Raw genomic sequence first — 23397 nt, forward strand, 5'->3', positions numbered from 1 at the left:
CCAGCGTGGAGTTAGCAGATCGGAGAGAGAAAAGACAGCTCACATTGGATTTAGCAAAGCTGGAGAAGGAGAAGGAGGAACAGAGGTTGGCTCATGAGACGGAGAAAGAGAGGATGGCTCATGAGATAAGACTGAAGGAGATAGAGCTTCAGATCCTCAGAATTGGGGCACCAACTGTTCCTAATGGTGGCAGCCAAATCCAAGAGTCCACCAGGGAATCCAAACCTTACCTGCCAAAGGACATAGTAGCTAGCTATGGGGCGGGTGACGACATCGCCAAGTGGCTAGCAGCCTATGAGGTCTCGTTGAGGGCCCATGGGGTTCCAGTGAAGTACTGGGGAGGGGGATTGTATAAGTACATGCCTCCAGCTGGTAGGGATGCTTTATTGGCCCTCGAAGAGGATGAGCAGACCCACTACCCCACCATGAAACTGGCGCTCATCAGAAAGTTTGGACTAACACCTGAAAAGTACAGGCAGAAGTTCAGGGGTAGTCACAAACTGGGCACACAGAATTGGGTGGACTTCCTGGACTATGCAAAGAAGGCACTGGAAGGTTGGATTCAGGGCAGTGAAGTCAGGAACTACGAGGAGCTGTTTGACCTGGTACTGAAGGAACACCTACTCGAGAAATGTTTCCCTGAACTGCGGCAACACCTGGTGGATAGCAAGCTGACCAGCCCCCGGAAGCTTGCTGAGGAGGCGGACATTTGGGCTAGTACCCGGGTGTCCACAAGGGGGACTGGAGGGGATACTCAAAAGGCCGGACAGGGCGCCCCCCAAAAGAAAGAAGGAGGGGAAAAGAAAAAGGAGTACTCCAAAGGCCCCCAAAATAACTTCCAAGGGAAGGGAACAGGATTCACCTCTAAGGCTAACCCACCCAGAAACCCTAATCCTGGCCAGAGTCAGCAGCCAAGGGTTGTCCATTGCTACGAGTGCGGTGGCGTTGGACACTATAAAGGAGATCCGAAGTGTCAGAAACGCTCACCCCCTCCCACTGGAGGAAAGCCCCCCGGAGTAGCTAGTGTAGTGCTCGGGGAGGAGATGCCCTTAACTAAGGGAAGGGAGTGGGCGGGTGTCACTTTAGTGTCCCTGGGAGAACGGGAGATGGTTCCTAAGATCCAGGTGCCCGCAAATACTGCAAAGTATGGGCAGTGGATCACCATCAACGGCCAAAGAGGGGAGGCTCTGAGAGACACAGGAGCCAGTATGACTATGGTACGTAGCCAACTGGTGTCTCCAGAGCAAGTCATTCCCGATGTACTCCACCCAGCCGCGATGGCTGACGGCAGAACCGGTCACTATCCCGTGGCTGAGGTTCCCTTTGAATGGGGGGGGGTTGCAGGTTCACTTCGAGTTGCCGTAAGCCCTGCCGTGCCAGTCGATTGTCTGCTGGGCAATGACATGGAGCACAACGCTTGGAAGGAGGTGGAATACCGGACTCATACCGAGATGCTGGGTACACCTGACTGGGCCTGTGTTAGCACAAGGTCCGAGACTACCCGAAGAGGGAGTTCATTCCGGCTGGAGCCTGGAACAAAGGCCCAGCCAGCTGCCAGTCAAGGGAAGAACCGAGGACAGGAGGAGCCTGCCTCGGCGTCTCCACCCCGTAGGACGGATAGGCCACCGGAGGTGGTGGACCAGGAGTCTGCGGAGGGGGACGTTACCAACCTGGAGGACTTACCCATCCCGGCCGAGTGGCACGTGGAGGGAGGCCCGTCCAGGGAGGAATTCTGCCAGGGCCAGAGGGAGTGCCCTACCCTTGAGGGGCTGAGGCGACAGGCCGAAGCCCAGGCAGCAGGGAACGTTGAAGGGAACTACAGTGTCTACTGGGAGGATGGCCTCCTCTACAGTGAACCCAAGGCACCCCTACATGGATCGTCACGAGCCTTGGTAGTACCTCAACGTTTTCGAGCCTTCCTGTTAGAGTTGGCTCACGAGATCCCCTTGGCAGGACACCTGGGGCAAGACAAGACCTTCGCCCGTCTTGTCCCACACTTTTATTGGCCTCAGATGAAAGTGTCGTCCGATACCTACTGCCGGACATGTGTGTCTTGCCAAGCCAGTGGGAAAACAGGGGTGAAGCTGAAAGCTCCCCTGGAACCACTTCCTGTCGTTAGCACCCCCTTTGAAAGGGTGGGCATCGACATTGTGGGTCCATTAGATCCACCGACTACAGCTGGTCACAGGTTTATCCTGGTTCTGGTGGATCATGCCACACGGTACCCAGAGGCAATACCTCTGAGGACCATAACAGCACCTGTTGTGGCAAGGGCCCTGATGGGAATCTTTACCCGAGTGGGTTTTCCCAAGGAAGTTGTGTCCGACAGGGGGACCAACTTCATGTCAGCATATATGCGGGCAATGTGGAAGGAGTGTGGAGTGACCTACCGGTTCACAACTCCTTACCACCCCCAGACCAATGGTCTGGTGGAAAGGTTTAACAAAACCTTAAAAGGCATGATCAGAAGTCTGCCTGAAAGCCTGCGGAGGAAATGGGACGTCCTCCTACCCTGTTTACTTTTTTCTTACAGGGAAGTGCCACAGAAGGGAGTGGGCTTCAGCCCCTTCGAGCTTCTGTATGGGCACCCTGTACGTGGACCTCTTAACCTGGTGAGAGACGGATGGGAAAGAACTCCCAGAAAGCTCCCCCAGGATGTGGTGAGCTACATGCTGGCCTTCCGGAGCCAAATGGCTAAGTTGTGGAAGCAAGCTTCTGACAACTTGGAAGCCAGCCAAGCAGTGATGAAGGCGTGGTATGACCACAACGCTCACCCGGTGGAGTTGGAGCCTGGCCAGAAGGTGTGGGTGATCGAACCAGGAGAGCTTAGTGCCCTCCAGGATCGCTGGTCAGGACCCTTTGAGGTGTTGGAGAAGAAGGGTAAGGCTACCTACTTGGTGGACCTGAAGACCCCTCGTCAGCCCCTGCGGGTGCTGCATGCCAACCGCCTCAAACCCCACCACGAGAGGCCCGAAGTCATCTTGATGATGGTGACTGATGGAGGAGAGGACGTGGAAAGCGAGCCTCTCCCTGATCTGTTTGCGTCTCAAGAAAAGGATGGGTCGGTGGAGGGAGTGATTCTCTCCCCATCTCTAACTCCTGAACAGCAGGAGGACTGTCGCCAGGTCCTGGGGCAGTACTCTTCGTTGTTCTCCCTTGTCCCAGGTAGGACTCACCTGTGCGTCCATGACGTGGACACAGGAGACAGCCCACCTGTGAAGTCCAAGATCTACCGGATGTCTGACAAGGTGAAGGCCAGCATTCACAGTGAAGTCACTAAGATGCTGGAGCTAGGAGTGGTTGAACCTTCTAGCAGCCCCTGGTCCAGTCCGGTGGTGCTAGTACCAAAAGCTGCACCACCGGGTGCCCAACCAGAACTGAGGTTCTGTGTGGACTACCGGGGACTGAATTCAGTGACAAGGACTGATGCTCATCCGATCCCTAGGGCGGATGAATTGATTGACCGGCTGGGAGCTGCCCAATATCTAAGTACCTTTGACCTTACTTCGGGGTACTGGCAGATCTCGTTGACTGATGGAGCAAGGGAAAGGTCAGCCTTCTCCACGCCCAATGGCCACTACCAGTTCTGTGTGATGCCCTTTGGGCTCAAGAACGCACCTGCCACGTTTCAGCGCCTGGTAAACCAGATCCTCACCGGGATGGAGAGTTTCTCTGCTGCTTATCTGGATGACATAGCCGTCTTCAGTAACAGCTGGGAGGATCACTTGCGTCACCTGCAAGCTGTTCTCCAGGCCCTGAGACAAGCTGGATTGACGATCAAGGCCAGCAAGTGCCAGATCGGGCAGGGGTCGGTAGTGTACCTTGGACACTTGGTGGGTAGGGGAACGGTGCAACCCCTCCAGGCGAAGATCGAGGCCATCATGGCCTGGGAACCCCCCAAGACACAGACTGAGGTCCGAGCATTTTTGGGCCTCACGGGTTACTATCGCCGCTTCGTGAAGGGGTACGGTACCATCGTAGCCCCTCTCACGGAGCTCACGTCCAAGAAACAACCTCGACGGGTAGTCTGGACGGAGGCTTGTCAGCAAGCCTTTGAGAAATTGAAGAAAGCCATGTGCGAGGCCCCGGTCTTAAGGGCCCCAGACTTTTCCAAGGAGTTCATTGTCCAGACAGATGCATCAGAACATGGCATTGGGGCAGTGTTATCGCAGCTCAACGAAGAGGGTCTGGATCAACCCGTGGTCTTCCTATCCAGGAGACTACTTCCCAGGGAACAGAAGTGGAGTGCAATAGAGCGTGAAGCCTTTGCAGTGGTATGGGCTCTGAAGAAGTTGCGGCCATACCTGTTTGGCTCGCACTTCCTAGTTCAGACCGACCACCGACCCCTTCGTTGGCTGATGCAAATGAAGGGGGAGAATCCCAAGTTGTTGAGGTGGTCTATTTCCCTACAGGGGATGGACTTTCAGGTGGAACATCGGCCTGGAGTGGACCACGCCAATGCAGACGGTCTCTCAAGGTATTTCCGCCTTAGTGATAAGAACTCCCAAGGGGTTGGGTAGCTCTCCCCACTTTCAGCTGGGGGGGACGCGTGTTAGACCTGTCAGCCCTTTGGGTGGTCCCTCCTCATCATTATTTATTTTGTCCCACTTTTGCCTCAAACCCTGTTTGACTTTTTCCTTTTTATTGGGAACCACCAGACTTTTTAGTGTTGCTACAGATTCAGGGAGCCATTTTAGCTACCCCTGAAACTTCTGTCTGAGGGCCTGAAGCACAAAATGGTGGCCTCCCATGACATCACCAGCATCCACTGGAACCTACCAGCACCTTCCAGAACCTTCCAGGAGATTCCAGAACTGTGTGACAGTTGGAAACCGTTTAGAATGTTGGGAGGATAAGAGAGGCAGTTGGCAGTTGGAGCTGGCAGTTGGCACCTGACTGGTGAAGAGAGAGGAGCACAAGAGTGAAGGAGGAAGGAGTGAAGCAGCAGGGGTGGAAACTTGTGCCTGGAGTGGGGTCCATAAACCCACCCTTGATACTTGTCCCAGCTGATGGATCCCAGCCTATAGCCCTGTGTGGGAAGAAGAAAGAAGAAAACCATCCTAAGGACCTGGACAGCAGGAACAGGCCTTAGAACCAAGAAGATAACAAGATTCTGACCTGAGAGTTGGTTTCCCTGGAGCCTGGCGTCGAGTAGCCGAAGACCTGGAGCCCGAGGTGGAGAAGCGGCGCTGACTGAGGTAGCAGACGTCGTACCCGGAGCCGCCTGAGGTCGTAAGAGGGCGCCGGCGGAGGTCGAGTGGAATACCAAGGGTCGAGAAGGAGGTGAACCAAGGTCGAGCGAGCGGCGTCATCGGAAGGGTGAAGTCCGCCCTCCGGAGTCGTCGGAGACCGAGGTAGAGGAGCACCGGAGGTCGGGAGTGAGGATCGCACTCCGGAGTCGCCCGGAGCCTGTGAGGAGGAGCACCGGAGGTCGGGGGTGAGGATCGCACCCCGGAGTCGCCGGAAGTCGACAGCGAGGCCAGGCCGGCCGACGTCATCGGAGCCGAGTGCGCCATCGGACCGGAGCCGCCCGAAGTCGACATCGTGTGGAGACTGCCCGACGCCGTCGAATCGAAGGTAGAGGTCGAACCGAGGCCACCGACATCGGACCGGAACCGCCTACCGGCGTCGTCATAGAACTGACATTGTGCTGAGGCCGCCGAGACCGAACCGGAACCGCCTCACGGCGTCGACACGACTCCAGCGGCGTCGGAGCATCAGAAAAGGGCAGTAAGTGGAGTAGAGGGCGCCTAAGGCCCTGTGGAGACCTGAGAGACTACTCTAAGGGGCTAGGGAGGAGCTGAAACCCACCTGACTGTGCCTGGGGTGAACTGGGACTAACCTAGAGAGGTTCTGTGGAGAGGGAAGCCAGGGCATTGGAATTTCCCCCCTTTTTGATCTACCTCAGTTTAGGCCTCAGCCTTTGCCTCAGCCAGGGAGTAGTACCCCTCAAGCCTTTCACTCCCTACAAGCTGTGCCTGGGCCAATTCAGCCCTTCAGTAGTGAAGTGTCATCTGATTCACAAAGTGTACTGTATACTTCTAATTATTTAGTGGGGTTACTGTATTTATTAAGTTCTCATCTATTTATTGCTGCACTGAATTTCTAGGTCCACAGGACTTGCTGGTGTACAGTATTTATTGGGACAGTATTTATTGATACAGTATTTATTACCTCAAAGTATTTAATTGACTGTATATATTGCACTTGTATTTATGCCCTGTTATTTATAATCACCCCTATTTATTTCAGCAAACAGCCAATATTTATTTGACCTGCTATATTTAAAAATGTATATATTGTGATTGTTATTTATTTTCCCAATCAGCAACTAAGAGAAGAAAGATAAAGAAACATATTTTCATAATTTTTACGGTGTAGGGTCGTTTTTGGAACGGATGCACGCATGGTTATTGTATGGGTATATTGTATGCTTAGCACTGCGCCTGTTTCCTGACCACTCGAGCCAAGCTACCCCGTTGTGTCGGGAAGGTCCACCACCACCCTGCGGAGTGGGAGTGGGCTGTTTCCAACAACCTACATTTGTGACTCGCCAGCCTGGTATCCATCTCTCCCTATGTAGACCGGTGGCAGGTCTTCTTCGATTGTCTGGTAACATGCCCTCATACCCTACAGGCCCTCCATGTCTGTCTTTGCTCTTTGGTATGGTGTCCCTCTGAAAGCGGTGTGTGGCATCTTCCAGTCTGACATTGCTTGAAACTTTGCTGAGAGTGACATAGTCTGAGTTCTTGCACTTGTGGGAGGTTCTACATATGGATTTCAATTGCAGCTGTGCAGCTGCTCAGTGAAGCCTGAGGATGAGGTGATTAGTAAAGAACCTGCTGAATTTACTTAACTTTTGAAGGAGATAACAAATTGGGATTTCCTACACTCTGAAGAGTTCTTCCTTCATAGACTAGTATACTGTTAATTATTATGCTTAACCTACCATTCAACCTCTGCTGCCTGGCAAAGTGTATCTCATTTCTAGTTTCTGTTAACACCCCTACTTTGTCACTTACTCAGTTTCTAGACTTTGCTTGTTTGGTTTTCTGCCATCTTCCTTCTCACAGTTTACATGCTGTTTTATCGAAACCCGTCAACCTCTCTACCCACTGATCCCTCATTCAGTCACATTAACATTTGAATAGAAGTGTAATATTAACTGTTCCCCAGTTTCAAACTTAGAGCTTTCCAATTCTAGTCGCAACATACAACTTGTTCAAACTGAGGTTCAGCCCACTAGAAACATACAGGAGTAGTCTGCTGAAGCAAGCAGAGTTTCCACTGTGTGTTTGAAGGCACAGCTAAGGTCATTACTGAAAAATGTGAGAAGGGAAAAGTCCCTTAGAACAGCCATTTGCTGATGTTAGATAGGGCCAATCATGCAATCATCCCACCTACATGTATGTTCCACTTGAGATCCACCATCCTGAAAATGACAAATCATACTGGTATCTGGCTACTGGTCAGTGATGCCTACAAGGGTGGTAAACCACTGGAAGACTTGCTCCATGTAGGTAAGGTAGACCACGAATGGTGTGGGGAAGTATCTTTCACATCTTCTCATCCCAAAGAACTCTATATAAGGCTACAGCCCTTACCATTAGACTCCATCTGCTCCAGCACTTCAATCGCACACTCTTGCTGCCGCGGGTAGTGGTTGAACATCCGCTGGATGAAGTTTCGGGCCACAAACACCTCCTTAGGGAACACATCTAGCAGTTTGTTGTAGACAGCAATGTCTCGTTCAACGCCAAACTCAGGCATCTTCTTGAGGGCAGCGTAGATAAACTCCACATGGCCACGTCGTCGGATGTCCTTCTTGCAGAAAACATCAAGTACCTGGGCAAAGGTAGCCTTGCTCCTAGAGAGGTGGCTGGCTTTCTCGAATAGATCTTCATAGGTGACTAAGGAGCTGCTGCCAGTATCTCCCTTCTTATCCTTCTGCTCTGGTGATGGTATTGATCTCAAGCTGGAGACGCAGGCACTGCAATGGAAGCTTCGTTTAGCCTCCTGATCTAGAGTCTGAAAAACAGTGGTCAAGGATATGTTAACCAAAAACACCACATGAACTAGGTGCACATGAGCTGCACTATGGGCACTGTATGCATCAGAGCTGCTCAACACAGAGGGTAAACACAAAGTGCATTCTATGACTCACTACGCCCGGCATGCGCTATTTATCAGGGTAACCAAACCATGTACACTCTATGTAACTGTAAATAAATATTACATGCTGCTGGAAATATTGCATGTACCTTACATGAATGGACTAACGTCCCCAGCTGGCATACACTTTGTTCACTGTGCACACCATTTGGACTAGCACTACAAAAAGCCAGGCATATTTGGCTTAGCCAGACAATGGTTGCAATCACTTTGATCTGATAGATGGTAAGCAGTAGATCTTCTTCCGTTTACATCTATCTTTAAAGGTCTGAAAGATGGTGTCCTACAGGGATCGGCTGCAAGGCTCATTCTCCTTAATATATATGACCCCCCCCACCCCCCCCCCACTCCCGGAGAAAGTGCTAGAAACCTGCGGTCTGAAAATTCTGTCATATGCTGATGACACTCAACTGATGCACTCATTCCATCATGCAGACACAGTTGTAGCGGAAAGATTTCAGGGCTGCCTTGATGCAATGGCAAGATGGCTGCACCGCAGATGTTTAAAATTACATTCAGAGAAGTCTGAAATAGTATTTTTAACACTATACTTTCAACTGAGTTACACTGATGGTAGCTGAAGATCTCCCATCCACTTTGTGAGGTATTTGGGGATCAAACATGATGGAGTACTCTCTTACAAACTCCAGATTCAAGCTCTTACGGCCTCTTGCTCTGCCCTATTAAAATCTTTAAGAAAGATCCTCAAAGTCCTCCCAGTTTCCACTCGCAAAACAATAGAACACATTTTGGTCACCTCAAGGTTGGACTATGTGAACGCCCTTTACCTAGGAGTACCAGTAACCCTCACCTGCAAGCTGCAGGTGGTTAAGAATGCAGCTGCAAGTCTGATTCTCAACCTACCTGGATGGAAGTCTATCTCCTCATACCTGAAGCATCTGCATTGGTTTCCAGTGGACAAAAGAATTACGTTTTAAGGACTTAATGATCACGCATAGAGCACTGCATAAAAAGAGCCCAGTTTACCTAAGAGGCAGATCTCTGAAGTATGTTTTCCCCAGATCACTTTGCTCTACTAACCAGGGTTTATTGATTATTCCCAGGATTCACAGAGTCAAAAGGGAAGGGCGCTCCATTTCTGAAAACCTTCCTTTTTAGGTAGAGATTGGCTTAGGAATGATCACTTACTGCAGCGCCATGACGCTTCTAACGGAGCAGCTGTGCGCACTGCAAAATGTATTCATTCACTTTTTGGAACAGTTGCACACCAAGTGCACTGCATGCCACTGTAAACACGATGTGACTCCATGTGAATGTACACAAAGGGTGTACCTTCTATGCCACAGTACATACCATCTGCACTGTTTATCATTTTAAATAATACTACACACTTTTTGCAACCTGAAAAACACGCATTATGTACTGGATGCTACTGTCTACACCACATGCACTATGTAAACGAACAAACACACCACACTCACATTGTCCTCTGTGTAAATCGTATGCACGGTGGCTGTAAACATACCAAGCTCTATATACAACCATTACCACACACTGTTTGTTCTGCATGCTTGCTGTGAAAGCACTACAAGCATTGTGTGATTATAAAGACGTTAACGTGATTGTAAATACTACACCTACCCCTAAACACATACCACATGTACCAAGTGACTGCACCTTTCTCTAACTAAACTGAGAGGAACAGCTTCCTCCAAACACTGCATGCAGGCATACCAAGCAGCCTCATGGTTTTATACTATATTAGGTAAACCAGGGTTCACACTTAGTAGTCCAAGTGGAAAGCAGCAGCCCTAACCTAAAATTAAGGTTTCCTATCAGAGCCTCGAAACTTTTTAAGTGCAGAACCCACCACTGTTTGCCTCGAGAATGAACACTTAAATTAAAGTTCTGCCTGGAGAGGCAATTGTCAGAATATCCCATCTGTATGGTCTCTATGATCGAACGTCTAATGAGTGGCAAGAAAAGCATCCGCTCCAAGATTGTAGCTGTTGTCTCTGTTCAAGGGATCAGCTCCCTCATATTGCTGCAAGGCTTGTATTTCTAATCTTCACGAATCAAATAGGACGGAAAAAAAGATTTTTAATATAATTCCCTCTGCCTTTTAGCTAGGTTTGCGTATAGAAATACCATACTGATACACAATTGCTTGACAAAAGCTACAATCACACGTGGGCACAACTCCTGGACCTGTCCTGGTGATACCCTGTTAGGGTCAGTTGAGAGCTTCCTCAATCTTTATAAGACATATAATTCTGCACCACTTTTCATATATCTTGTAGGTGCTATGCAGAAGTAGGGACCACAAACCTCAAGGAACCAGGCCAGTACAGAAGCTTAAAGTCATGCAGGTTGGTGGTTTTGCATAGTCCTCCTTCTCGGTCTAGTCAGCTGCTTTTTACTCATTTGAGTCAAGTTAGTGGCAAAATTATGCACAAGTAGCTAGAAGAGGCCTGTTATGTGTCTTACCTTGGTAGTAAACAACCTGTTCTTTAGCAACACCTTCTCCTGCCTTAACACCATAGGCTGGATATAAGATGTGGCTTGGGGCAGTCGGCCAATCAGGAGCAGCTCCCGGAAACACTTCATCCCAAGTGTCTGTCTTCAAGAGCACCTAGGAAAAATAAATAAAGGTTGGATCCTGCAGAGTGACCGTTGCATTGCTGCAGAATACTTCACCAGCATCGTTCAGACCAAGATGGCAAGAAACATAAGCACTTGTTAATAGATCAGAGACACACGCTAGCCCCCATAGTGCTTAATGCAAGCTAATGTTTGCTGGTGCTGAGCACAGTCGATTACTTTTGAGGCCCAGACACTTTTTGCAAGGGGTGTTGACAGACAGTGACACCATGGCCCAGCGACAGGTGTGAAGCAGATAGTAAATTAGTCTGATAAGCAAGCAACATTAGGCTCAGGCATGCCATGGTGCTGGAATGCTTACTCCAGAATTGGCACCTTCCACTGGTTGTTCTAAATTGTGCTTCCTCAGTATCAGTGTGCTGTCTGCCCTACCTGGAGTACAGACTCCTCTCTGCCACTAAAACCAAAGATAAGGTTCCTGAGACACCAAATGTCCAAAGCTGGGAGCCTGTGCCTTAACGCCTTCTACTCATTAGGCAATCACTGACATTGTGCACACTTCACTGTTCAGTTGAAGGTCTGTACGTCATCCAACACTGTTGGATGAAGTGCACCATCCTACCACACAATACCACTGGCTGACTAACTGTGATGCACCTTGCCAAGAACCTTTGAACAAGCCAATCAGGCAATGTGGAACACGGCAAGTCCAGGAAGTGGAGACTGGAGAGGTAAGACCTTGCTTTAATTTCTTTCTGACATAACCACTGCACTGCTAAATATGATGATGCAATATGTCCAATTTTTAACAAATGAATGTGCAGCACAGGGTGCCTTAATATTATTATACAACCTTCACAACAAAGAAGCAACAGGCAGGACAATCTCAGAGGTCATCCCCGCCAATGTCAGCAAACATCTGGACCCCATTCCGGACCCTCCATCATCTTAAAGGTCTCTCACTCTGCTTCTTATCAGCTTTCATCGTGCAACTCCTCTCAGCCAGTGGATGAGATATTCATATAGACAAGCATTTGAAATGCAATATGTCTCACATTAGTGAAACTTTGAGCTATTGGCGTAGCAAATGCAAATGTTTATTTTATTTTTTTGGTTAAAAAATATCCCAGCAGTAGCATAAGTTCTAAAAGATATTCCATAAAGCAAGGAAAGGGTGTATGACCAAAGGCTGTTACTAGGTGTCCCTGTGGAGTTGTAAAGGGACCTCTGTCAGCCACATAAGATACTGCACCCTTAATGCAATTATAAAGAGAAAGACTGCAGCTCAGCATTCGTATCCATTTGTTTTAATTGGAAGTGAGATTTTTGTTAGCATGGGTTTGAAAAATGCACCATTGTTGTTTATTTACATTTTTTTGTGAAGTTTGTTTTTCAGTGCAGCTTGCTGAAAATGAGAGGCATCTTAAGCTTGCTTATAGATTTCTGATTAATACAGCTTACTTCACATGAAAGAAAATCTTCACACTATTGAAATAAAATGGAGACATAACCTTCAGGGCAAAAACTTCTTTACAGACACATTAATCATTGCAGATTCTGTATGGAGTACACACATCGTATCCAAGGGGGTTGCTTGGGAAGGCTCTGACATAATTCACACATAAATCACTCGTTCTTTCTGACATGTTAAGTAAACTTTCAATTAGATCAAGAACTGATTTTTTAAAATTCTATAATGTTAATTTGATTATAACTGACTTCGCACGTAGTTTCATTGACTTAAACGAAAGGGTGCCTCTGAAATTCTGCAACCGTGAGCAGTCCGACTGCAGAAATATAGCACTAGCATTCACATCGGTTGTCCTCACTATTATGTTTAAAGTTTGAATGGCATTAGAAAAAAATTGCATATGAGATCACGTTTTAGAAATTTGTCTGAAGAAAATCCTGTGATACTTGATAGGAACAGAACACAGATCCTATGAACTTGAGAAAGAGGCATAAATACTTTGAACTGTGTAAGTCAGTAAAATGAGTAACAAGGCATTTTCAAAATAAATTTGTTGAATAATTTACCACAAATGATATAAGACCCGGAGCCACTTAAGCCACAGACACATTTGCAAGGCTTTGGAGATGGCAGGGGGGCTGCTTGTTTTCGCTGCACTTCTGAGCTGTACAGGGGGAGTTAATTAGCTATCAGAAGGGTGCAAGAATGTTGACACTAGTCAAACTGCTGCCGATCTGCAGGCTCCAGAGAACCATCGCTGGTGTCAAGTATGTACTTTATTACAGTGACAGGACAGGGTCTCCATACAAGAGTCGGAGCCTTTTAGGTCTGAGGTAAATTCTTTATTCCAGGTAATGCCTTAGAGTTTTATCAGCAACTGGCAGGACCTGACAGGGCTCCACTCCCTTCAACTGCTTTCAACTCTCGGGCTTAATCCAGCACCCAGTTATGCAATGAAATGATGTGTCTGTGTATGCATCTGGGTTGTCCTTTGGATAAAGAAAGGGGATTTAAGAAATTGGATTATTGTTTGAGGGCATGACTACCCACCTTAAGGAACAATCAAAACCCTTGTCAGGGGGAGCCCTCAAAGATACTAAATTAACCTGAGCTCAATCCCCTGGTAGCTATGGCACATTGCAGACAGGCTTATTTAGGGCAATGTGTAAAGTATTTATGGAGTAAAAAACAGTAATAAAGTCAAAAAGCATAAAAATAAAAATGCCAAACCAAATTCGAAAAATACATTAAAATGTGATAAACAAGATGATAACAATCCAATAGGGAGAATAGGAAATACGATCTTTAAAAGTTTTAAGTAGGAATAGCACCAAGAAACAAAAAGTGGGAATGACAGTCAATGATCGTAGTAGAGCGAGACCTAGGCACAATTTGGTGCTGACTGCGATGGAGCTCGGGAAGGATTCACAAACCAGTTTCATCCAGATCAAAGATTTTACTTTCTGACTTTAGTTCTTTAAATCCTAATCCACCACAGGAGTATAATTCTGTAAAGCCCTTGAGGACCTCCGGGGGAGAACAGGCTACTAGCCAGCTGGGCAGTGACAGGAAAAAGCCTCCTGTGGCTTGTTGTGTCCCTGTAGCTTTATTAGGTCAGTCTTATGACTATTGGAATCCACTTCTTTGTTCTGATTACAATACAACAGAGCGCAGTACTTTCAGAGCTCTTCTCAGGTCACATCAGGTTCAGTCCTCTTCTGATTCTCCTACGGGCAAGGAGTGTTCTGAACTGGGTGCCTGGAGAATCCACATTTATGCCTGGCATGAGCGTGTGGGCAGGAATAACTCCTGGGAGCTACCTAACGAATAGGGTAAAGGTTCCTGGGGCTAACCCTACTAACTATGGGCATTTTTAAGAAGGCAAGTCTTCAGCCACACTAACCTTGTACTCCGATGCTGGCGGTGTGGGGGAAGTGTGCTATGGTAATCCTAGTTTTCCCCAATATCTAACATTTAAAATCCAGTTTTAAGCAGGTACTGTACCCACAATAAACTCAGAGATAGCCATTGGTACAAATGAGGGAAAGGGGGGCTTGCAGGTTCAGCATATAGGCCCCAAATAAATTAACATTGCAACAAAGAAGTATGCAGTTCCTATAGGGGAGGGATGGGAATGGAGGAGGCTAGGTTGCTCAACAACCCCGCTCTGAAGTAGAGCCAGGGTGTATCCCAATATGGAAAGTGGGGCCCTCACACACCCGGGAGGGTGTCATGCTTTATCATAGGGCGTGCTCCTTGTCAGTCCGGCGCTGCAATGCCTGATGGGCACTCTATGAGAGGCTCTTTGGTGGAGATTTGTTTTCCAAGCCATATGGGTGAAGTGCGGATGAGGGGCCTTGTGGTGTAGATGTGATAAGGAAATGTGTGAGTGGAAAAAAAGAGGCGAGGTGGTGCTCCAAAACGAGTTTAATCTGCGAGCCCACTCATCTCAGTTAAAAACATAAAGGGAGTCACCACCGATTAGAATGATCAGAGGTGTCTAGGTATGCGTAGTCGTGGTCAATATGTTTTGCGCCTGTTGTGTAAAGAATTACTTGGAAATTCGTCTGGACCAAACGTTTTGCACTATCTACAGAGTGGATGGTTTGTAAAAGTGAACCAATCACTCAGTCAACCTAACAATGAGGTACCTTATTATCAAACCGACTTGGGTTTGAATCACACCTCATCGACTAGCAGGTAGAGGAATGAGCGTTACTGAAAAGTTAACGTCATGAGTTCTTCCGGAATCAGGTGCCGATTACCTACTCCTCCTCTTGTGAGGAGGGGTAGGTTGCTATGTTTTCTAGCAACAAGACAGATGAATAGTTGTGGCATCCAGTTCTAGCCCCTTGAAGTGTGCCCCATGTGGTATATGTAAAACCCCAGTAGACCTTTTGAGCAGGATTCAACAGTTCATCAGGATTTCACACTGTATGTCAGAGTAAGGCCCACTATGATTACAGCATGCCTGGCTGTGTGTGGTGGGGTTCTTGCCCGGTGTCAGCCAACATTAGCCTGTGACAGGGGAGGCCTCTTTGAAGTGTGGACCAAGTATTATATGTAAAACTCCAGCATGCCGCCCACGCAGGAATTGACACAAATGGAAAACATGATACTCACAGCCCCACAATGCATTTTTTATCAGGTTCAGAGATGGCATCTCTGTCAATTCAGGTCAGTCTATTGTGTGCTTCTGGGAGGGAATACACACCCATTCATATCTATTCAAGTGCTAATTACTGGGCGGCAGAAGTGGAAAATGCAAACGGGCCACCAAAGGCTTTTGGCAGGAAAAAGATAACTTTCTAAAAGTACCTTTTTCCTTAATATTTATCACAAACCAGACTTCACTATTTAATTGGATATTTAATGAATATTAAAAATTGTTGTTTATTGATTTTCTAGCTGTTCCTAACCAAAATTAGCATTATTAAATGGAATAATGTAAAATGTTTACCTATAGAACTGCCAGCCTTCCTACAGTGAAAATAGCTTTGGGGCTTTTTCACTGTAAGGACATATTTAGCATTACATTCCTACACATCCTACTTTTAAATACCATGCATCCTGCTTTATGGGCAATAAGGCCTAAATAGAGGCGATTTATATTTACTGGTAAATTAAATATATAATCAGGGGTATGCCAATTTCACTATGTTGAAAGGGGAGCACAGGCACAGAGTTCTACAGCCACCAAAACTATAGGGTCCCACAGATGGCAAAGAAAACCCAGGGTAACCCTAAGAAGGAGTACATTTCATACAGTGACGCAGCCCTTAATTTGCAAAAATTGGAAGGCCACTGCTGTCTGCCCCACGCATTGCCCCCGTCAGTGCTGCCAAGGACCGTACCAATATGACACCTAACCATTGCACTCCTACAAGTGAGACAATTCAGACTATTTCAGGTCACACAAAGTTATAATAAGGGTGTGAGGGTGGTATTATTAATTTTCTATGTCATTTTGTCTTAATAAACATGCTTGTTGTGCCCATCTCAAAACTAGACAGTGCCACCATGTGGTGGACTGTTGCTAGAGACGGTGCTGACAATTAAGTGCTGGGCACCTGACAACACAGGCTCAAATTAAGCACTGTGACATGGTGCATCTGTGATGCCGGGCTGTGTGATCATGCTGTAGGATCTTTAGTGTGGATGCAGGGAGAAGTGATGATGCATGGAACGCAGGCATCGGTGTGCTAAGTGAAGCCTGCAAATTGAGGGCAGTTGGAGGGAGAATGATGCCCTGACAGAAGCTACCTGCTGTTGCTGAAACTTCAGCAACATGGAATAAAGTACTTACCTTTTAATGGATTCAAGCTAAGACCCTGACCTACAACTACAATATTTTGATGTGAAGGATGGGAAACAAACTCATATGTTTAGGTTAGATCCTGGGGTTACAGCAGCTGAAGGTAAGTTCTGTCAGTGCTCCTCCCCCCCCCCCCCCCCCCCCCAAACAGCTTCTCGCCTTATCTTTGTATGTACAGCTCTAACAATAGCACATTCATTTTAATAAAAGTAGAACAAAATAGAACATGTTATCTGAGAGAGGAGGCTGTTTGGATTGCCAGGCTTCTGCAATACAGGTCATCTCTAAAGCCTCCATGCAGCAATGTGTCCCCATCAGTTCTAAAACTCTAACTGCCCATCTCCAGTAATTGTGGATAAGTTGTGTGCTTCACATAGAAAGGTATATTTTGTAATGTGCAAACTAAAACATCAGTTCAGCGGAATAAAGGCCTCCATGAACTAGGAACGAAGGTTACTTAATGGCCGTAGCATAAATACATTTTATTATCACATCAAAGAAAAAGTTATTTCAGGTCTGCATGAACCCTTTGGAGGTGACAACTTGGGTGGTTCTAATTGACGGAGATGCACTCTGGGCCATATTTCTCTTGGTTTGTGACCTACTCAAGAACAGGATCCCTGAACAAGCCAGACGCAATAACTTGTTTTCTACAGCTTTCACAACTGCAATGTAGCCACACACATATTTTCCTCTAATCAAAGGGAGGTAGTTGGTGCAAAATGCATGGTGGCAAAAAGCAGGGCAGACGGAATAACAAGGTGGAGGGCATATCACCTGAAGTGTTTGGCATTGGACATGGGAGGCACCCTATTAAGAACAAAGTTTAGAACCTGTGACTTTTTTGTTTTTAAACACACATTTTGTAAAAAATAGGAAAACAATTGGTCGCAATTAATTGGAAAATCTGATCTCAGTTTTTGATGAGCAAGTCCTTAAAGATGCCCGATTGTGATGCACTAGTGCATTGGCCTCGTAGGCACACACTTTATGCCCAACTTCCTCGCCCATCTGATGTAGCAGTTGCTAGAAAAGTCAATTTCTATCACATACACATCATAGTGTATATTGTTTATTTCGGAATAAATGAATCCATAAAATATGCGTACATGAAATGAACATAAATAGAACAATAACATTCTTATAAAAGGCCTGTCGAACAATTCTTGCTTTAAATGGTACCTGGCAGCCACACAGCTAATCCTCCAGGCAGCAGTTAGAAATACAATATAGAGTGAATGTACAGAGGTGTTTTTGCTTCTTTTCACCTTCTAACTTTAAACTCCTAGCAAACACCCCCTAGATTAGTCAGAATGTATGACAGCCATTTATATCTAAGTGAGGTATACTTAGGGTAGGAAAACAAAAAGTGAGCTTCAGACCCCAGAGAACCCATACAATTAAAATAATTATGTTTCAAAGAGCACAGCCAACACCAGAACTTAGTAAATGCAGTAAGGAGAGCATGATTATATAGATCGTGGTATACCAGACATTTGCCATCAGACTCTCAAACCAATCTAAATAAAGTTCAGACTACAGCACACCATGTTTGGAAGGCGGCAGCTCATGGTAACCTGCACTACACATTTACCATTTGCACTTTAAGACACTTTGTTCTTTGATGAAATGCTTTACATTACTTTTAATCAATTTGTGGTTGTAAGACTTTTTACTTTTAGTTTGCTCACCAGTCCACTGTGCTTTTGTGGAAAGAGCTTTGCTTGCATTTCAGTCTTCTTTCTGATCACTGGCAAGACAAAGGCAAGTCTGCCTGCGCCCATCTGATTCTGGCGCTAGCCATACTGCCTATTTCACTAAAGCCCCTTCTCTTAGGCTATCTTACTCTGCTTAAGAATTAAGTTAATCATATGCCTCTGGTAAGTGCCACGCACAACTTCATGAAGAGACCTTGAAGGGCCAAGCATCATGTTTATCCTGCCACAGTGGTGTAGATTTTGAAGTAGTTAGAGACTCTTCAAATAAAGCAATCGGCCATAAAGATCACAAGCTGGATAATAACCTAAGGCAACTTAATACACATATTATAGCATGTCTCATTAATGTAAGCTTGCTGCCTAACCATGTACTGGATATCTTTAGTTTACTTCCAGGCGGAAAGGTAGACTTACTATTCTTAACAGAAACTTGGATTAACGAATTGTCTAATCCTTATATTGACCAAGCAATTCCTAGGGAGTATTTGCCAATACATGAAGACAGGACAGCAAGTCAAGGCAGAGGCATAGCAATTGTTTTTCGCTCTGCTTATTCATACTCCTCCCATTCAATTAAATAATTTGGAGTAAACTGAGGAACTAGGCTTCCGTATTAAAATATCTCCAAACGACTCTTTTTTCTAGTGCACTCATTTACTGCCCTCCAGGCTATGATGAAGAATTTACTTCTTCCTTAGGCAACATGTTTGTTCCATACTGTCGCCAATATTCCAATTTCTCTTTCGTTGGCAATTTCAACTTTCACATACATAGCCATGACAGCAAGAATCTTCAAGATGAAGCTCTATTACACATGTTCAGGTCTCAAAATTGTACATCTACAATGCATAAAACATGTCATTTGCTTGATCTACCTTATTTTATCTAAAGTGCAAGGGCTCTGTCATGCCAGTGGTTTAGACTGACATTTTCCTTGTCTTAGTTGACATTTCTGACATTCCCAATTGGGGGGTATTAAATGGAAGTAACAGGATAACGAAGTTGTGGGATAAACTCATAAAGGACAACTTAATTGAATCCCTGCACAGTAGGCCCCTGCATTGGGTGATTTAATGGCAATCAGTGCTGTAGTGGCTAATGCTTGGTTACAGCACTTTTAAATCAACTTGCTCCATTTAAAACAAAGTACAGTCACATTTGTTCCCCTTCTGCCCTCTGGGTTTGCACAGACTTCGCAAGAGAAGAACAGAAATGCAAAAACCTGACATAAAACTGGAGAAGAGGTCATACTGCAGACGACATAATGAGTTATAAAGTGTTGAAATCTTACTGCAAACGTATTAAAGCCACTCGAGCTGAATTATTTTCCCAATCAAATCAGCGTAGCTAAAAATGCCCCGCAGAAATGTTTTACATTGTCAAACTCTTTCTCACCTCTCAGGCTTCAAATTCGGTGATCACTCCTTCTTCTGAACTACGTGATCAGCGTTTGTTTTATAAGGGAAATAAATACTCGTAGGATTTCATGATACACTGATACTATGATTAATTCCCTATACTTAATGCTTCCACTTCATGCCACATCTGCAGCAAAAAGCACTCTTTCTCAACTTAATAGTATAATTTTGGAGGAATCTACCACAGCTAGTCTTACATGTAAATCAGGCTGTACTTCTGACCCTAGTCCTTCTCGCTTTTTAGCGATCGCAGTTGATGTCATCAATCCTATTTTCAATGCTCTATGTATTATTTTTATGACTACTGCCAGAGTCCCCAGCCTCTGGCAACAGGTACAAATGGTTTCTCTCCTCAAAAAGCCCTTATTAGATCCCACCTCGCTTGCCAGCTTTAAGCCTATCTCACTTCTCCCAGCTGCCCCAAGAAGGTGGAGAAAAGTTTTAATAAGCATCGATCGGACTATCTGGAACAATATGATCTCCACCAACTCTCGTTTTTAGGCTTTAGACTTAGGCACAGCCCATAACTGACACTGGTGGAAGCTACAGGATTTATTAAATCAAGTGTAGGCCAGCGACAGAGCACCACCTTGACATTAGATCTAAAAGTGTTGTTCAACAGTGTCTCACAACCATATTACTCCAGTGGTTGGAAGATTGGCATCTGTGGTTTGGCCTTGATATTGCTACAATCCTTCTTAAGTACTAAAGGATAATCAGTGGTGCTCTCTTCCTTCAACCACCAATCTTAAAACACTTAAGTATGGGGTTCTGCAAGGAGCTTCCTTAAGCTCAACACCATTTACTGTATGCATGATCCTCTTGTGTTCATCATTCATGCAAATGGAATCAGCGTGATCTCCTACACGGAGGTTATGCAACTTGTTCTGTCTACTAGGGACAATCGGGGTGGAACGCAACATGCTTCTAAAGTCTGCTAAATTAAGGTATTTGACTGGATAAGACACAGTCATCTCAAATGTAACAGATACAACTGAGATTCTGCTTTTTGGGAATGCATATAAGATATGGTCTAACTACTGGTGGCCTCTGTATTTAGCAGATCCTCAGCATCCCACTACTGTTGCTAAATAATTGGAAGTCAAGTGTGACCCAGAGCTCTCCTTTTGGCTCCACATTCTGTCAGTCACAGGATCAGGTTTTTCCTTCTATGCTCTTAGATAAAGTCTGGAATGTTTACCGATGGAGGCACGGAAAACAGTACTACATGCCTTGATCACTTCTAGGCTGCACTAAGCAAATATTTGGGACATCAGAAATATCTGACGGATCGTCTTGTAAGTGTTCAAAAAGCAGTGGCCAGATTGATAATAAAGATACCAAACTGGCAGCCGGTTTCTAAACATCAGACATTGGTACATTGGCTGCCAATCAAAAAAAAAAATTGTTTAAAGCACTGCCATTGCTCATAGAGCATTTTAAAGCAGGGATCCTAGAGAGCTCTGTGATAGGCTGATCCCCTATCATCCCTCCAAAATACTGAGGTCTGTTAATGCCGGTTTCCAGAAGAATCGTTGGATCAGGCTCACTAAATCAAAGGGGGGGGGGGATTCATTCTCTTATCTAATGGCTAAGGCGTGGAATAATATTTCCTCTGCCCTACACCACCTTGCAGATGAAACTCATTTCAGGTTACATTTGAAAACTTGGCCTTTCTACTTGTCTTAGTCTGAGGATGGCTGCTGTACTTACTGCCTTCCTTTCAGTGCCAGGATGTGCCTTGGGGCAGCTGCTGCAGTTTACAAATTATGTCATTTATTCATTTATTGTTAATGGTGAGAAAAGATTGTGTTCATTTTTCTAAACCTGTGTTAACCATTTCAAGAGAGAGACAGAAGTCAACCACACGTATGGTCCCTAACAAATTTCAGATATAGTTACATCAGCACTGAGGTACTAATATCGATTGGTGGAACATGTCCCTGAGACGAACCATTATGTGTCTTAGTGCAGCGTGCTCCAAAGTCTAATCCTGTATAAAACTGCTCTCGGGCTTGCCAAAGCGACAAAATCTATCAGCCTAATGCTGATGAATAATGGAGTGTTTGGGGTTCTCTTTTGCATCCCAAGCAGACTTTTTTCCAAAATATTTCGCGCTAACAGACAGTGATGTGATATTGGAAAAAAGAGCCACAGACACAGCCTGGGCCTTGTACACTTCGAGCGCAGGGGAAAGTGCATGTCCTCCCAAAGTCTTGGCCAAACAGGCTTTTGCACCCAAATGCTGAGCCAACACCAAGTTATTTTCACCACTCTTGTTTAGCTCAATATATTTCTCCAGTAGTCAAACAGAGAAGTTTACTCCTCTCTGGTGGCTGAAACTCATACACTTAATTGTGTCTGTGTTAATAGACAAACCCTTCTGCTTATAGAAGTCAGATAACCTATGTAACAGGATCTGTATACCAGACACGGCATGAGAAACAAGAAGAGTATCATCTACAAACAGAATGGTTACAATGTTACTGCCCCCAAGCCCAGTTGCATTACCTAGGGAATCTTGCACAACTTCTTCCACCCGAGTAGCAAAAAAGTGTAGAGACTGAACATTATTGCTGCACGAGCTTTCTGAAAGGGACAGACTAGTGATATCACGTTGTAAAAACCCATCGAACAAAAGTTTCCTTCATACATAAACTGAAAACCTCATTGATAAAGTGATTGGGTCTGCGACTGAAAGATGGAATGCATGTGATCAACTAGAAGACATGCTACAAACCCCCTCTTGCAAGGATGAAAAGCTTTTGGAAACTGGGGCCCCTGTCGGAAGGAGTCTGGATTACATTATTCCATAGTAAAGAAAATTAAGAAATTAAACAGACTAAGAAAACTTGGGCAAGGTCACCACCTTGCAAAACATACTCCTGTGCCGAAAGTAACCTATTCATCAGTGCCTTATTCATTATTTGGTACCAGTTATAATCCTAAAATAAAGGCCTGATGCACACATAAATGCCCAGGCCAATACAAGGCAAACTAGCTTAAAGCTGGGACTTAGTTTGAGCCAAAAGAAAAGCATAATTTTTGAGCCGAAGAGGTTAAAAGGCTACCATTTACAGCAATGGAGAAAATAGCTCTGTACTAGCTGTATACGGCAAGAGAGGTTTAGGACTCGATCCTACAACTCTTCCCTTCATCCCAGGCCTACCACCTTCACATGCTTGTAAGGAGAAATCTAAAATTGATTTGAACAGTAGATTTATTTGTGGGCCATGTAGACACAGCAAAAGAATCATGAACCTACCATGAAATTAAATCATACTTCACCAATCTCATCTCGATCTCAATTGAGGGCAAGCTAACTGAAGAAAGTAATAGAAGTGTAGATCTTTGGCGACCTTTTGAGAACTCCCTTCTGGATCTTTCACCAATGTACATCTCCGAAGATCCAAACAATGTTCTTAATAGGGGAAACATCATGTGTCTGTTGAGGAACTTTGTGGTACTTGAAGGTATGGAGTCCTGTGATGTGATATCACTATTGTATTTTTCACATGTGTAACTTCTATTAACAAAGTATTCTATGCAGAAAATTGTGGGTGCATAGAGACATTTTAACTGACCACGACATTGTGGTCAAGAAAATTTGCTTGCAGATATATCCATATTTTCTCAGGCCCTCATCTTTATGTAGGCTCTCAAGTGGCATACGCATCCTGTCAAGGGGATTTAATTCAAGTCCTAGACATGGCATGGGTCTTCACCTCATTAGCTCCAGGT

The 23397-nt window shown here is 45.5% G+C and overlaps 1 protein-coding gene across 2 annotated transcripts in view; it reads right to left on the reverse strand.

The window, feature by feature from the left end:
* The window catches only part of ECSIT (ECSIT signaling integrator), a 126096-nt gene that overhangs the window by 81948 nt on the left and 20751 nt on the right, over window positions 1-23397 (reverse strand). For both annotated transcript variants that reach the window (XM_085600573.1, XM_085600574.1), the window contains 2 exons: window positions 10621-10765; window positions 7605-8028 (listed from right to left, as the gene is read on the reverse strand). In XM_085600573.1, coding sequence (XP_085456699.1) covers window positions 7605-8028; window positions 10621-10740 — 544 coding nt within the window. In that variant the 5' untranslated portion in view covers window positions 10741-10765. The remainder of the gene's footprint in view (window positions 1-7604; window positions 8029-10620; window positions 10766-23397) is intronic.

This window comes from Triturus cristatus, chromosome 4_2, assembly GCF_964204655.1.
Source record: "Triturus cristatus chromosome 4_2, aTriCri1.1, whole genome shotgun sequence".
Lineage (NCBI taxonomy): Eukaryota > Metazoa > Chordata > Amphibia > Caudata > Salamandridae > Triturus > Triturus cristatus.